The 15,446-nt window shown below is 32.9% G+C and overlaps 1 protein-coding gene across 2 annotated transcripts; it reads right to left on the bottom strand.

Annotated features, from left to right (window-relative positions):
- Positions 1 to 2,065: 2,065 nt before the first annotated feature.
- On the bottom strand, positions 2,066 to 12,028 carry LOC106667219 (MAU2 chromatid cohesion factor homolog). 2 transcript variants are annotated; one of them, XR_002910602.1, is made up of 12 exons: positions 11,738 to 12,028; positions 9,008 to 9,187; positions 8,296 to 8,418; positions 8,102 to 8,230; positions 7,612 to 7,720; positions 5,557 to 5,721; positions 5,247 to 5,494; positions 4,969 to 5,174; positions 4,699 to 4,901; positions 4,435 to 4,627; positions 4,222 to 4,271; positions 2,066 to 2,491 (listed from the first exon to the last, which is right to left on the bottom strand). XR_002910602.1 is itself a non-coding variant. In XM_024228588.1 (10 exons), exons 1-10 carry the CDS (start codon positions 11,960 to 11,962, stop codon positions 4,443 to 4,445), a joined length of 1,773 nt encoding a protein of 590 aa, XP_024084356.1. In that variant the 5' UTR covers positions 11,963 to 12,028; the 3' UTR covers positions 4,431 to 4,442. The 2 variants fall into 2 exon arrangements, 1 of the variants encoding a protein (XP_024084356.1); XM_024228588.1 differs by lacking the exons at positions 2,066 to 2,491; positions 4,222 to 4,271 and having other exon boundaries at positions 4,431 to 4,627.
- Positions 12,029 to 15,446: the final 3,418 nt, after the last annotated feature.

Raw genomic sequence — 15,446 nt, 5'->3', positions numbered from 1 at the left:
GGCACGATAAAATGTTTATCTAAAACCTACATCACACCAGACTGCATCTCACCATCTCCAAATAATCTATAACTGTACTTCAGTGAGATAAAATTGAAATCTGTGATTATATTCTTTGAGGGAGGGATGAATCTTGCTCCAGTTGCATAAACAATATATAAAACAATAATTAAAATTTTTTGCTGTTTATTTTATAATTGTATTTTGTATTGCATGATGTTGACTATTACACTGCAGCATGGAATTTTCTTTATTAATGAAGCATTGTTGGAAAGTTCACTGGATATAAAAATGTAATTAACAGTTAAGAGGACTCATGATGTTGAAAACGTTCTATTTATAAAGAAAATTCCATGCTGCAGTTGAACAACATACAATACAAATGTAAAAAACTTTTTATACAAAGTAACTGACTAGAGAAAATGCCACAAACATAAAAACAATACAAATATTTGTTTTATATCAGTGGTCAATATAATTTATTGTATATCATTTTCTTATTAAAAAAAATTCTTAAATTAAAATGTTTGCATTACAATTTTACTTTTATATGTATAAAAAGAAAAAAAATGGGGAAAAGCTTCAATACAGTAATTCTCACAAAAATTTATAACAGTTAGTTGATGTAATAAAACATTAATGACTAGTTCGTTTTTAATATTCCATTAAAAAAAAGTTTAGAAAAATAACTCAAGTTCATTGTCTTCATATTCCTTTTCTAAATACACAAACTGTTTTGAAGTATTTCCTAGTAAACGTCATCTTCTGATGTGATAATGTAGAATTAGCAGTGAAACATTTTTTTAGGCGTTTTCATAATCTTTCCAACTTTCTATTGACTAATTATTGGACTATTCAACAACACAAGCGATGAAAATATTTTTTATACATACACACGTACGTGCAGACTGAAACAAAATGATCGGTGACGACCGGTTTACAGTTTTGTTAGGCTAAGGAACTTGTAGCCATTTGCATTTAGGGCTGGAATGTCTTGCTATTTTTCTGCCAGGTTGGTCAAGAACTAAATTTGGGATAAGAAAAACCCACTGGAGATGGCGAAAAACTTGAAATGCATCTGATAGACTGAACCAGCAATAGGCAGACCATATGGATCCGATAACAAAACAAAGATGGCGAAATGCTGACCAGTAAAGACCAAATTACAGGTTCATCGCCCTGTGTAAAAATCTCACAATTGGTTAGTTTAGCATTGGCACATTAAATAAATAAAAACAACATTTTATAGATTTTTTTCTGTCGTTTTATATTTTTGAATGCCAGGTTAAAGAGAAACATGAAATATATCGTTTTTTTCAACTTATATTTGAGTCGTGCTTAACAAAACAAAACGTGTATAACAATTTTGGTGTTTGACCTTTTATAGTTTTATGAGATCTCTTTTAAAGCAATAAACCACAACAGATTTTATGTCCATCGTTTGTTAAATTTAATTAATTAAAATTCGTGATTTTTTTTCTGTTTGCTTTCTTTACCTACTTGGCTATTTGTAAAATTTTGAGTTTTCTTTTTTTCCCCTGGGAGGATTTATGTATACGAGGTAGATAGATGTTGATTGTAGGATGTATCACAAAATAATTTATACAATCTGCAGAGAGTTTTTTCAAAATGTAGGCTCTATCCACAAATGGGAGTTTTTTTAGAAAAATTAAGAAGAAAAAAAACGTTGGCAGCTAAAAAAAGTAAACTTGATTTTTCAAACGGAAAGCGTTTAGTGCAAAACAATTAAGCTAATTTTCGGCTTAAAAACCCAAGTGTTTAAGAGATTTAATAAATAAAAAATCACAACCTAAGGTCCAAATCACTCAGTTAAAATAAAGAATATCACTCTTAAAGTCAACATTTAGTTAAAAATTTCTTATTTGCTAACAACATAGTGTCAGAAAAAAAGTTGGAAAAAAGAATTTTTTCTCTTGAAAAATGAAGTTTAACAATCAATCGCTGCCAATTTTCAAATTCGATTGAAAACACAAATATAAGAAAAATTCCAAACGTATCACAGACCACTCCTTAAAATTTTTAATGTATGCACCAGAGAGAACTATTTTTTTTTTTTTTAAATGTTCAGTGACATTAATGGAATTACAGTTATTATCTTAACATTCGTGTAAGAACATTAACTAAGTTAAAAGCTCTTCCAGACGTAACAAGTTTTTTCTAAAAATAATCTCATATAACAATTTACACTTTTTCTTCTTTTTCTTATTAAATACAAAATTACCTCATATTTTACATTTTTTCTTGCCGCTTCATAAATAAATTTGTACATTTTTAATATAAAAATAAAATATAATATGATGTAACAAATGTGAATTTTTTCACACCTAGATTCATATCGTTAACTTACGTATGTTATATATCTATATGTTATAAAAAATATTAAATATGGTTTCCTTCGATATGGAGAGTTGTTTCCCATTTTTTCTTCTTCTTCGCCCCTATCCCTAATCGTTTGCACTGTTTAGGCGACCTGGAAAAAAAAGAAAGAAAAAAAAAAAGGTTAACACATTTGTTATGACCGTTGTTCTGAAATGATTCTAAACCCTTCCCCATAAACAGACGTCGTTCCAGAACAACATACCCCTTCTAGAAAACACCCTTTCTCAGGGAATCAGTGTCACAGGCCTTAGTATCCCTTTGGCAACACTACTGTAAAGACCATTTTTCTATTCGACCTTTTGGAATAAAAAAAAATGTCTTATCTTGGGAGTCTTTACAAATCAGTGGCGTAATGAAAGTATACAGGGGGACCTTTTTATATGGCCTGGCTGAATTTTTCTTGGCCAATGATGCTATCAAAAAAAAAAATTAAAAATATGTGTTTAATATTTTTTAGTCATTTTGTAGGGTCGTATTTGAAATTTTGAAGTTGAACTGGGCCTGAGGTACCCTGTATAATTTTTCTCCAAAAAAGGTAAATATTTGAAACTAGACTAAAAAATACCTGTATTTTTTGTTTTTTTTTGATAGCATATTAGTTCAAGAGAGATTCAGCTGGGCAATCTAAAATGGGCACTTGTATATGGCCACTTTATTGGATGGACACTTTATTTTTTTAAACTAACAAGAAGAGCCTCTGGACATGGAGGAACTGATTTCAAGGTAACTTTATTATTATTACTTTTGTTTTATTGAACCGACGAAAAATGTTAGAAGAGTGATCCAAGTTTATGCCAATGGGTCCCTACGAGCTGATAAAAAGTAATTTAAATAATAAAAAATTCTACTATTGTTTGGCAATTCAAAGTTGGTATATATCAGTCCATTTTTTAACCTAAGAAAATAAAATATGCAGAAACATATTAAATGTGGTTAGATATATATAAAAATGCTGGGTTGGTTTAGCATTAGGGTTAAACATAGCTTAGGTTAGGTAAAGCTTGGGAAGAGTTATGCAAGGATTGGATTATATTAGTGTTAGCATAGGTAGAGAGGTTAGGCAGTTACAATTAGGTTAGTATTATGAACAAGTTAGTTCACATTTACATTAGTGTTAGGTCAAGTCTGGGATGGGTTAGGTTAAATAACAATTAGGATAGAGTTAAAGACAGGTTAAGCCAATTAGGTTAGTATTATGACTGGGTAAGGTCACAATTACATTAGTGTTGGCTTAGGCAGGGTAAGGGGGATGGATTACAATTAGGTTGGTGTTAGGAAAGGGTTGGCTTAGGTTAAAGGATGGGGTAAAATTAAGTCAGTATTAGGTTGAATTTAGCGTAGGTAGGGTTGGGTTACAATTGGCTTAGTGTTAGGAAGTAGGTTAGCTTAGGTAGTGCTTGGATTATATCTTGGTCTGTTTTTTAAATATAGATTAAAGCATTTCATGCTTGTGTTGCATTCTTAATTCATTTACCATGATAAATCCTTTAAAATTTTCCTTATCCTTATAAAACACAATCACCTAAAATAGATCTTTTCATTTTACGCAAGTCAAATGAAGTAGGGTAATAAAATAAATCTGAGAGCCAAGATGTGTGAGAAGGGGAAAAATTAAACATATTTTTACTGTTTATGTCCACTCGTATTGTGACTGGTTTGGAGTTTTAAAATATGTAGAAATCTTATATTTTTTGCTGGGGTGTGCAAACGTCTGTTAAGTGAGGCAGCTTCTATTAATTGGGAAACAAACTACACATTCATCGTGACCCACAAAATATATAATAACAATAAAACAATTAAAAACTGAAACAGTTATCTTACCATTTAAGTAGGTTGTAAATAGAAATATAATAGCTTCTTTTACTATGTACCTGTAAATATAAAATATTTAAATGTAAATATTTCACTAAATTTGATTATATTTTTATACACATAGACCAGCAAAGCTTTGTCTTTCTTGCTGGTGAAATTGGTTAATTCTAGAACTATAAGGATTTTTTTTTATAGGAAGTCATAAACAATTAAAAAACTTACAGCCAATATTACATCAGTGGTGCTGACGTCGATGGTGGTGGTAATGCAGGAATATCTCCTTCAGTCCAATATATAAGATTGTGTTCGGGCATTTGACTCGACTGAAAATGGTCCTTAAGAAGAGTTTGAGAAAAGTTACAATGCATCTGGAATGCTTCGTTTTCCCTCGGATCTCCGCACATTCTGTAGAGATCTGTTTAGAATAAAATTATTACCATGTTTCCTTTTTTAATTTGAAAAAGAAAGCTGAGAAAAAAAATGAACCTCTTAAAATCGCCGACGCCCAGAGCTGTACATGAACATCTGGGATTTTACTAGCCAGTTGCATTGCAGGGGTCACCATATTCATACTTTCTCTACTGTTCCCTAACGAAAGGAAAATATGGCCAAGAAGGACCAATGAACATGACGTTAACCTATTAGAATCTTCAGCATTTGCCATTTTCAATGTCTCCCTCAAAAAACGTCTAAAGAAAAAAGAACAACATTAAAAAAAGATTTATACATAAATAAACAAATAAAAACTAATCATACTTGGCTTCATTGTGTCTAGACTGGAAGAACGATTGTAAACCTAGAACATAGTACGCTGCGGCTCGTAAACTATGTGAATGAGAAGGAAGATTTTCTGGATTGATCCGATCCAAAAGAGCATTGAACTCTGCTTCACGTTTCCCTCTCAAATAAACTATACCAAGATTTAGATTTGCAAACGTCCACAAATCCCTCTCTTGAGAATACTAAAATAAACAAAACAATTGGTTAAAATAAAAAATAAATTAATTAATTGAAAAAAAAATCATAGTTCTTACTACTATTGCTGCGTTGAACTGTTGTTCAGCGGCTTGCATGCAATTCATTGACATGGCATAAAGGCCGAGGAGGACATGCAGCTGAGGCCTGTGGTTTCTCATCAGTTGAGGGTTCGCACTGCACAGGGAGCAAGCGTTGGCCATCTGAGAAAGGGCGATACATTTATTGCCCATAACAAGCCTGCACATAACCATATGTTCGACAAGCATCAATTGAAGGGCACAGAGGATCCCACTATTATCTACAACTGTAAAGATACATGTTAAAAATGGACTATTTATTGAATAATACAAAATTTATTTTACTTACTTTTGAGCTTTTCAATTTGCATTAACGCTTTGTCGGTGTATTTCTGTGCTTTGTCCATATAACCTGCTTGCATACTGTGCATCACTGATACAAGGTAAACAAGAACATACAAATGTTCCTTTGGCATCCAAATAAACATGTCACCTACATTTGGTCCACTAACAACTGAAATAACACTAAATGTTAATATTTTGTGTATTAAAACTGACATTTACACAACAGAAAAATTGAAAGATCATTTATCAAAACATTAACCAACCAACAGCCAATTTAAGTTGAATTAGGGTCAAATAAAGGAAAAAATACTTAAATATTTTTAATTTGATATACACGAACAATCAAATATAAATGAGGGGATAGTCCAATGTAGGGAAGGGCACAAGTCAGCTCATGCACCAAAACGAAATGTTGGCAGTTATGGGAGGAGTAGGTTTCATAGCCGAGAAGACCAGAGAAAAGTACTCCTGTTTGTGTAACACATAATCGTTAAGTTTCTAATGTGGAAGGGATTTGCCCTGATAAAGAAATTTTGCTATGATCAAACAATTCGGCAAATTCATTGTTTTTGTTTTTAGCTTAGTAGCCATTTCTGGTAGAATTACACATATGCTAGAGCTAATGGAGGATGGGTTAGGTTTTTGTGTTGGTCTACAATGAGTTTAGTGTGTTACCTTAGGTAAAATTTGGAAAGTTACGTTACAATTAGGTTAGTGCTACGGATTGGGTTACAATTAGGTTAGTATTAGAGAAGGGTCAGCTTAGGTAATATTGGAATGGGTTAGGTTAGAGTAGGGTTAAAATCAGGCTAGAGCTAAAAATGGGTTAGGCTAAAACTATGTTAGAGGTTAGTTTAGGTAAAATTTGGGAAGAGTTAGGTTAGGGTTGGGCTACAATTAAGTTAGTGTTAGAGAGGGGTTAGCTTAGGTACAGTCTGGGCAGGCTAGGTTACAATTAAGTTAGTGGTAGGAATGGTTTAGGTTAATAGAAATGATGAATGGTGGAGTTAGTCTATTGTCCAATCTTTTTAAAAGATTGGGTTAGGTTATGTAGGGTTACAATTACAACCTTGTGACGGGTTATGTTAGGGTTGACCTACAACTATGTTAGTGTTAAGGTGGGGTTACAATTAAGATAGTGTTAGGAAGTTTTTAGTTTAAGTAAAGATGGGGCTGGTTAGGTTAGATGAGAGATTACATATATAAACTATATTCAGTGTGTCTACATTTAGAATAAATTGGTAGTAAGAATATTAGATAACTGAACTTAGGTTATATTTCTGTCAGAATATGAATGGATCTCCCATATTATATACCCATCTCTGATATTATTTAGAGCTCTTTGTTAAGCTTACGACTTTTTACCAGATCCAAAAGCTTTGTTAAGGGCTCTCATATCCTCAGGCCTTGGCTTTTTCTCACCCAGGAGTAGGAATCTCAGCCTGTATAAGTCATGTTCTGTGGTTTTTTCTTCCTGGAAATATTAGCACATGCTTGTTTCTGCAATGGTCCTTTAATAAACTTTTTCACTCTTGGAGTACATTCCCACTGATCTGAGGATTTGACTTAGAAGAAATCGCACAGACCCAATCTGACGATGTTGAAGTCCAACCCCAGCATGGATAAGCAAGCAGACCAAAATTATGAAGAAGAGATTTTTTTTGGTGGGGGAGATCAAAAGTAATCCTGTCTGATGTTCCTTTATGATGAGAGAACGATCGACCCTGCTTCATGCTTCCAGATCAAGTTAAGGCTGATTATCACTGGACATCCAAAAGACCCATCCGGAACAAGTTTTGCTCCATGGCATGGTAAAAATTGTAGGAATGGTTCTGGGTGATTTTTAAACATTCTCATTCAGACCTGTTTTCATGCGCTCGGAATTCATTTCAATGATGATGGTTAAAGGGGTCACAATTGGTTACTCATCTCTTTTTACAGTGATGAAATTAAAAAGCTCTTGTTGGAATGTTTGGTGGTTAAAACTTATGTTTTATTAATTCTAATATCGCAGTGATCGACTCTTAAGCGTCAAAGATAAATATTATTTTTAAATCACCTTCATCAGAGGGCCATGATGGTTGCATTATAGTTTGTATACTCTGTTGTAGTTGTTTAAGACAGGGTTTCACACTTTTCACCTGGCCTGCCATTAAATAGTGACAAACCTGAAAATAATTATTTTAAATAATTTTTTTTAAATAATACGTCAATAAATTGTATTATAAACATATTTAGAATAAGGTGAAATTGAAAGATAAATAGTCAGTTCCTTCATCAAGCTTTCGAGGAATGTATTTCCCTTCAACAGGACATTGGAACTATTTCTAATAATTTATATGATCAACAAATAATAAACATTTATTTACAACATTAAAAATTATCGCTTTGACAAAAATAAAATTATGAGTTTAGCTTAGTACTAAACGAGATCTATTACCTGTCCATTTTAAAATATGACTATAACCTCCACCCGTATATCCACCTTCTCGTTTTTTAGTTTAATATATACAAAATTATATCGTGTCAACATAATAAATGTAATTCACCTGGAGGACTAGGAAGAAGACCTTTAAGTATTCCTTCTGATATTGATTCCCTTGCCAGTTTTCCAATAAATGCCCAGCTTGATTGAGTAATGGAAGCACGTCAGAAAATTTTTTATCAATCAGCATCAACTGCAATTGTTAGAATGTTTGAATGAAAAGTGAAAATGTAATAGAACAATATAGAAATCGCTCACCATACAACGGCTGAGTAGAAATAAAACTCGGGTATAATGAGCTGATGAAATATGAGCGTAATCGACGCCTACGCTTAACAAACTGCAGGCCAATTCGTAATCTCTTTCCGATGCATGGATTTGCTGAAATAAATAACAAACATTTAATGTAAGTTTGAGCTGGTCCTATTGCTGAACGAGAGCAGTATTCAGTGATTTTTTATTTTATGTAATGCGTGGTTGAGGTGAAAAGATTAGTATAATGAGTGGGTCTTGAATCCAGCTGAAGATTGTGAGTTCAAGTCCCACTAATCTTTTCATCTCAACCATACTTTACATAAAATTAAAAATCACTATTTAATATAAGAATAAGATATTTATTTTGTTAGAGGGTACTTCAACGAGGTTAATGAACCCTCGGGGTGCTGGTGTTTTTGCAAAAAAGCCCATTTGTAAGAATGCCGGGTTTGAATGCAGAACCGCTGGACTTGAACCCGGGACCTTTATCTTACAGTGATGAGCGCCGTGTCAACGCCTAAACCATTGCGGCCACCGACGCCCCAAGATATTTATTTAAACAAAGTTTTCTTAATTATAAAGCAATGTGCTATGATGAGATTCGAGCCCAGGTTTCCTTTGTAAATTGGAGTGTTTTCCTCCAACAGAATTTCCATTCGAACACTATCAATCTAAACAGAGAAACAGTATGATTTTATCCTTTTTTTACACTTACCGCTAACTGAAATAATAGCCTGCAGTGCCAATAGACGCTGTGCTGTGATAACTCGATGGCTCGCCTGAGAATTGACTTAGATAAGATTTTCTGATTTTGCTCTTCGTAAACACTCGCAAGGACACTTGCCGCTTCGAACCGCACATCGTCAAAAGCGTTAATATTCTGCGAAAGTAGCCACTGGGGGAAAAAAATACAAATAAAAATGTCACTATAACCGTAGACTTGTTCTATTCTAAAAATAGTCTATAAGAAAGAAATAAACAGGATGTCCAGTGGCAAGCTTCAAATAGGAAAGGCATATCCTTCGGGTACAAAACTACCCTATACGATGTCGTGTTAGTTATTTACATTCTGAAACATGCCAAAACCACAATGAAAACTTCATTTTTGACATGTTTCATGTGGAAAATCAGGAAATGGCTTAGTACTTTTTAGGAGAAGGATCGAGTCGATTGCATTGAACTAAGGAACTATTATATATTTAATGGCAGTTTATGCAAAATTTAAGTAACTTTTATTATTAGACAATTAAATATTGTAACATTAACATAATTAATACTGAATTTGATTGCAATTAATAATTGATAATTATAGTGTTACATCATTTTCAAATTATTTCTAGTCATTCTAAATTGTTTGTTTTATTGTTTTTCTTTTTATTATTATAAATATTTCTAAATTTATGTATGGTTATAAACTTAATACTTCTATTGTGTACATTTGTAATTGGGAAACCGTAAATAAAGAAATAAAGTATAAAAGTAAGAAATTGTTGAACTCTTACAATTCATGTCGAGAAACATGGTTGTAAATTGCTTCAACCTGAAGATGAGCTATAAGCTCGAAATCCGGATCATTGAAGCAACTAACTGTGAGTAGGAACCATCTTTTAAGAAAGTTTGACCAACACACTCACTCCACCATTTATCAGTTTTATTAGGTAAGTCCTGCAATTTATTTCAAAACGACCTCTTTGCAATTTATGAATTTAAAAAAATAGTCGGAGTGAATGACTGTCACATTGATGATAACGCATCAGCTGTCCAAACATCAAGGACTGTACACTTTCAAACATGCCAACTCAACCATAAAACTTTAGCTTTTACTTTAGTTTTGATGGGATTAATGAAGTTTTTTTGTCTAAATTTTATTTTAGTACTATCAATCATCATTTCCTAGTATCAATCAATCATCATAACCATGTGAGACCTTTTAACCCAAAAATTAATGAGTCCAGAACTGTCATTTTTGACAACCTGTTCCAAAGCTGAATCATGAGGTTTTATTTGTCAAGTCCTGCAATTTATTTTCGAAAAACATCTATGCAGGTTCAAATTAAAAAAAAAAAAAAAAAAAAAAAAAAAAAAAAAAAAAAAAAAAAAAAAAAAAATATGGAGTGAATAACTGTCTCATTGAAGATAACGCATCAACTGTCTGAACATCAAGGATGGTTATATTTTACACTTTGAAACATGCCAAATCAACCATAAAACTTTAGCTTAGTTTTGATGGAATTAATGAAGTTTTTTCTACATTTTATTTTAAAATTCTCCATTATTCGTTTGTTACATTTGACTTGTGGAAAGAGTTGTCGGATTGAGGTTTCCTAGTATCAATCATCATCATGTGACATTTTTTAATCCAAAAATTAATGAGTCCAGAGCTGTCATTTTTGTCAACCTGTTCCAAAGCCGTATCATGAGGTTTTATTATGCAAGTCCTGCAATTTATTTTTGAAAAATATCTTCGCAATTTCCAAAGTTAAAATAAATTTTCATCGTGAATTACTGTCACATTGATGATAACACATCAGCTGTCCAAACACCAATGATTGATCAAACATGCCATATCAACAATAAAACTTTAGCTTTACCGACAGTTTTCATATCACAAAAACCCGTCAAAGCGTTTTTGATGGATTTAATGAAGTTTTTTCGAAATTTTATTTTAAGACTCTCCATTATCCGTTTGTTAAATTTGAATTGTGGAAAAGATTGCCAGATTGAGGTTTCCTAGTATCAATCATCATCATCAAGTGACACTTTTTAATTAAAAAATTAATGAGTCCACAACTGTCATTTTTGTCAACCTGTGTCAAACCTGAATCATGAAGTTTTATTACGCAAGTTCTGAAATTTATTTTGGAAAAATATCTTTGCAATTTCCAAAGTTAAAATAAATTTTCATCGTGAATTACTGTCACATTGATGATAACGCATAGCTGTCCAAACACCAAGGATTGTTATATTTTACACTTTGAAACATGCCATAAAACACCATAAAAATTCAGCTTTAGAGACAGGTTTCATATCACAAAAACTCGTCAATGCTTTTTTGATGGAATTAATGAAGTTTTTTTAACATTGTCTCTCCATTATTCGTTTGTTACAATATTATTTGTTGTCGATCTAATGATTAAATATCGGGGTAATCATGGCATGCTAGGGATGAAGAAATTAATAACGTTAAATCCGTTGGTTTGTTGTTGTTGCGACGATAGCAGTCGAAAGGTTACGGAATGGTAAAAAATTCTTGATATCAAGTGTCGTAAGTCTGATTTTTGTCCGAAACCGGATAAAAGATGAAAAAAAGTGATTATTTCAAACGGAAATTTATGTCGGGATAAGAAAGAGGGCCAGGTGTCTTGTATGGACTAGTCTTCGTAGAGTAGAAAGACGACCTCCGTCCGACCGGTTGTTAGGGAACGATCGAAATCTTCCTACTTACGGCTTGTTCGAGGTAGTTTCTCGCCAAATCGACGTTTTTCGTGTGGGAAAGTAGAATGTTGCCGAGTTGCAGATGGGTCCTGGCTTCGACCCTGCTCGGCGGCTTGAACGTGAACACGGCGTGGAGGCACTGAATGCACTTTTTGATGTCGGGCGGATTCGAGGTGCGGAAGTGTTCGGCGAGACCCAACAACGATAAATACCAAGCATCCTGGGAGGACGCCATTTCTGTCCGGTTGAGTCGGGTCGAAGTCTGGAATGACAGAAATTCCAGTTTTACACACTGGTCCGCTTTTACGTCGACACGCTTGCCAACCTACGAGCCCTACTTCATGAAATTTATACCTTTATTCCCCCCTATAAAATTTTCAAACTTTAACAATTACCACCTGCTTTTAAAATTACATATTCCATTTAATAGTTTTATTGATTCATACAAATAAATATTATGGGGATTTTGGACTTACTAGAACATTTTGGTCCTTCTTGATGAATCGATGACAATGGGTTTGTTCAGATTTGTTTAATTTTTCAATGCGTGCTCTATGGGACCTGGAATTAGCCTGTGTTAGCAATAATCTCTCACTGATGGGCAAAAGGCACTACATAATCTTCGATTATGTCTTGTCGTACGTCCGTGAAGTTAGAGATGTTCATCGCACAACCACCGATTCTTCTGTCCTCCATCAACCAATCTGCATCTTTCTGAGGGTCATCCTCTACGTCGACCAACCATCTCTTTCTAGGCCTTTCTCGCAGGCATCTACCACCTGGCTTACCCGAATAAACTTTCTTTATATTCCACCCCTCTCGCCTTCCTAGGTGGCCAATTCACATAAGGCTTTTATTTCAGCCACACATAAAATATATATTATCATTCAGATTCAATATACATACCATGCTTTCTCATCAAACTGAACTAATTGCTGCAGTTTTTTAAATTTTATTTGGATTTAAAAGAAAACCAGAGTGTGTGTATGGTGTACAAAATATAGCTTTAATATTCAATGTTTTCAGTGTTAGATGCCTACAATAGACTCGACCAGTTTTAATGAATATTTTATAAATATAGCTAAAAATCTAACAAAAAACTTTCTACCTGTAATAATAAATGAAGCTGGATTTTTGCAGTGTGCTAGAGATTGTATCTAGATTAGAATTTAGAAAGGTCAAGACTAATGAAGTCGAGTCAATTAGAACACGCATAAAAAATTTCAAAGAGCAATGATTTATATGGTATTAATGTTAAGATTGTAAAACATATATGTGATATTGTAGCTTATAAGGTTTCTGTTTTCAGTAATAGAAGTATCAACCGCTTTTTCACTTACGAACACTCTGGATTAAGGTACGGTCTTGAAGAAGAAATCAAATTGCTACTGCCAAGCTTTCAACCTATTTTAAGGTCATTATCAGGGCAAATCAACTTTAAATATGTCTACAGATTGACATATTTAAGTTTTTACAGGTGATCTCAAATTTCCTTGAAGACTGACTCAGTCCCAACATTGCCAAGGACTGTAATAAGATATTATAGGAGGCATTGGATCACTCATTAGGTCTGTCTTCAATTGCAGGTTTGTTGAACTACACTTATTTAGTATCAGCGGATGCTGGCTTATGCCCTCCAGCCTGATGTGTCCCCATACCCAGTCAACTTCTAATGGTTTTACTGTTTTATTAAAATGCAGGCAATCCAGAAGAGAAATTCAAAAGCTTTTGGTATTAAAAGTTTGATCACTGGTATTCTGTGGTTATTAAACTAGTAGTTTACTGTTAGAAAAGACACGAGTTGAGCCTTAAATCAACAAGGCAAATGAAAGACCTCATCACCGAGTTAGTACTAATCCAAGGTTGGATCCGAGGACATTGGTTGCTAGGAGAGATACCGACTTACAATAGATTGGGAATAGGTGATACATTAGAGGGTGAAGGTTATTTCCTTGGTTTTTGTTTTGTTAAATCTAATCCTCCATTTCTTGAACTGCCAAACAGTACAGATGGTCCTGGGGATTTCCACTGGGTCTGGGGTTCCAAATAAGTTCGAAATAGAGAAAATTGGTTACTAAGACACGTATAAAGAAGTTATACAGAAGAGGGTGAAAGTTTTTTTACTTGGGGGTTCATGAACATTCAAATGGTCCTGGTGGTTTCTACTGGGCCTGGGGGTTCCAAATAAGTCGAAAATAGAGGACATATGTTGCTGTGAGAAAAATAAGAAAGGCGATAAGGCGAATGAGTGACTGTCATTTGATTGGATTTGGTTTCGTCAAGTCTGATCCTTCATTTTTTGAACTTCCATACAGGACAGATCGTCTTGGAGGTTTCTGAAGGCCACTACTCATACTGGGCTTGCAGAAAGGGTAGCTATATTTACAGCAAAGGCAGGGATGAATGTGAAAAGTAGTGGACCTATGGTGTTCCCCTTGAGGAACACTGGAGAAGATAGATATCGAAATGTTGATGTAACTTTGTCAAGTGTCTGAAAGGTCGTTATTTACTTCTCAACTTAATTATAAAACATCAGGCTCAAAAACCATTTTTCCCTTGAGACTGGAGAATTTATGCCCTGTAAATTGTAATTAAAAGGAATGGATACAGGCAAAAATAAAGTAAGATTGGCGTGAAACATCAATGGATATAATTTATGTCTAAGCTTTTCTGATATAACATCTTATAGATTTATTATAATATCGCTAATCTTTTATTTATTTATTTTTCAAACAAAACTCGTACATCTTACAAATGTATGATCGAGGAGTACTTCAACATTCCAAATTCAATTTTTTTTAAAATTCATACATAAATTACTAATTATATCACAGTCCAAATATATTTTATATTTAAAAAACAAACATAAACAAAACTGTATGAATTAGAAATGAATATGTTTACACAAATTAATTACAGGCATATGCTTTTTTTAAACATGAAATAAAATATATTTAGACCTAACTTATGCATAATCAAACATATTATTGTCAACATTTTAAAATATCACCAATCAATCAAATACAATTATGTTGAAACATTTTTAATTATAAAAAAGAATCTCTCATGTTAACGACTGATAAGCGCTTTTTTTCGAAACAGAAAATAAACTGAATAAAGCTAACATTACAAAAACAGTGTATTTTTAACATTTTTTTTGTTCTGTATATAAAATTTCAACTTTTAGTCTTTTTATTAAATTCAAGTCAAAGTCATACATGCTATAAATGATGTCAGTAAATAAGCTTAACTTAAAATAAAATAAAATAATTTTAAATTAACATGTCCAATGAGGCAATGTATACAGAAAAAATGAACACAGTGTATTATATATATATTTTTTTAGGAGATTTGGTAACGTGAATATCACTTGGTATGTATGTAATTGTCAAACACCCTAAGGAATGTTCACTTAATGCTGAAAACCTACTAAAACTAACAAAATCTGCCATTAGAACTGTGAAAAAGTATCATTTTTATTCAAAAAACACTAATAATTTTTTTTATGTATCTTACGGCAGATTGTTCAATATAGGAAGGGCAGGAGATTAACTGAATATTTAAAAAAGTAAAAACAAGGCAAAAATTTCCAATTGACTAAATTTTTATAGAAAAAAAATTGCATTGACTTTTCTTTCTTATCCTATCTTTTTTTAACGCTTATATATTAAATTGACACACACTCTCTCGTGCATACATGATAATGTACAACCATTAAG

Source organism: Cimex lectularius, unplaced genomic scaffold (assembly GCF_000648675.2).
Source record: "Cimex lectularius strain Harlan isolate CLEC.00 unplaced genomic scaffold, Clec_2.1 scaffold207, whole genome shotgun sequence".
Classification (NCBI taxonomy): Eukaryota; Metazoa; Arthropoda; class Insecta; order Hemiptera; family Cimicidae; genus Cimex; species Cimex lectularius.
The sequence above is the reverse complement of the archived record's forward strand: the minus strand, read 5'-3'. Positions and strand labels throughout refer to the sequence as shown.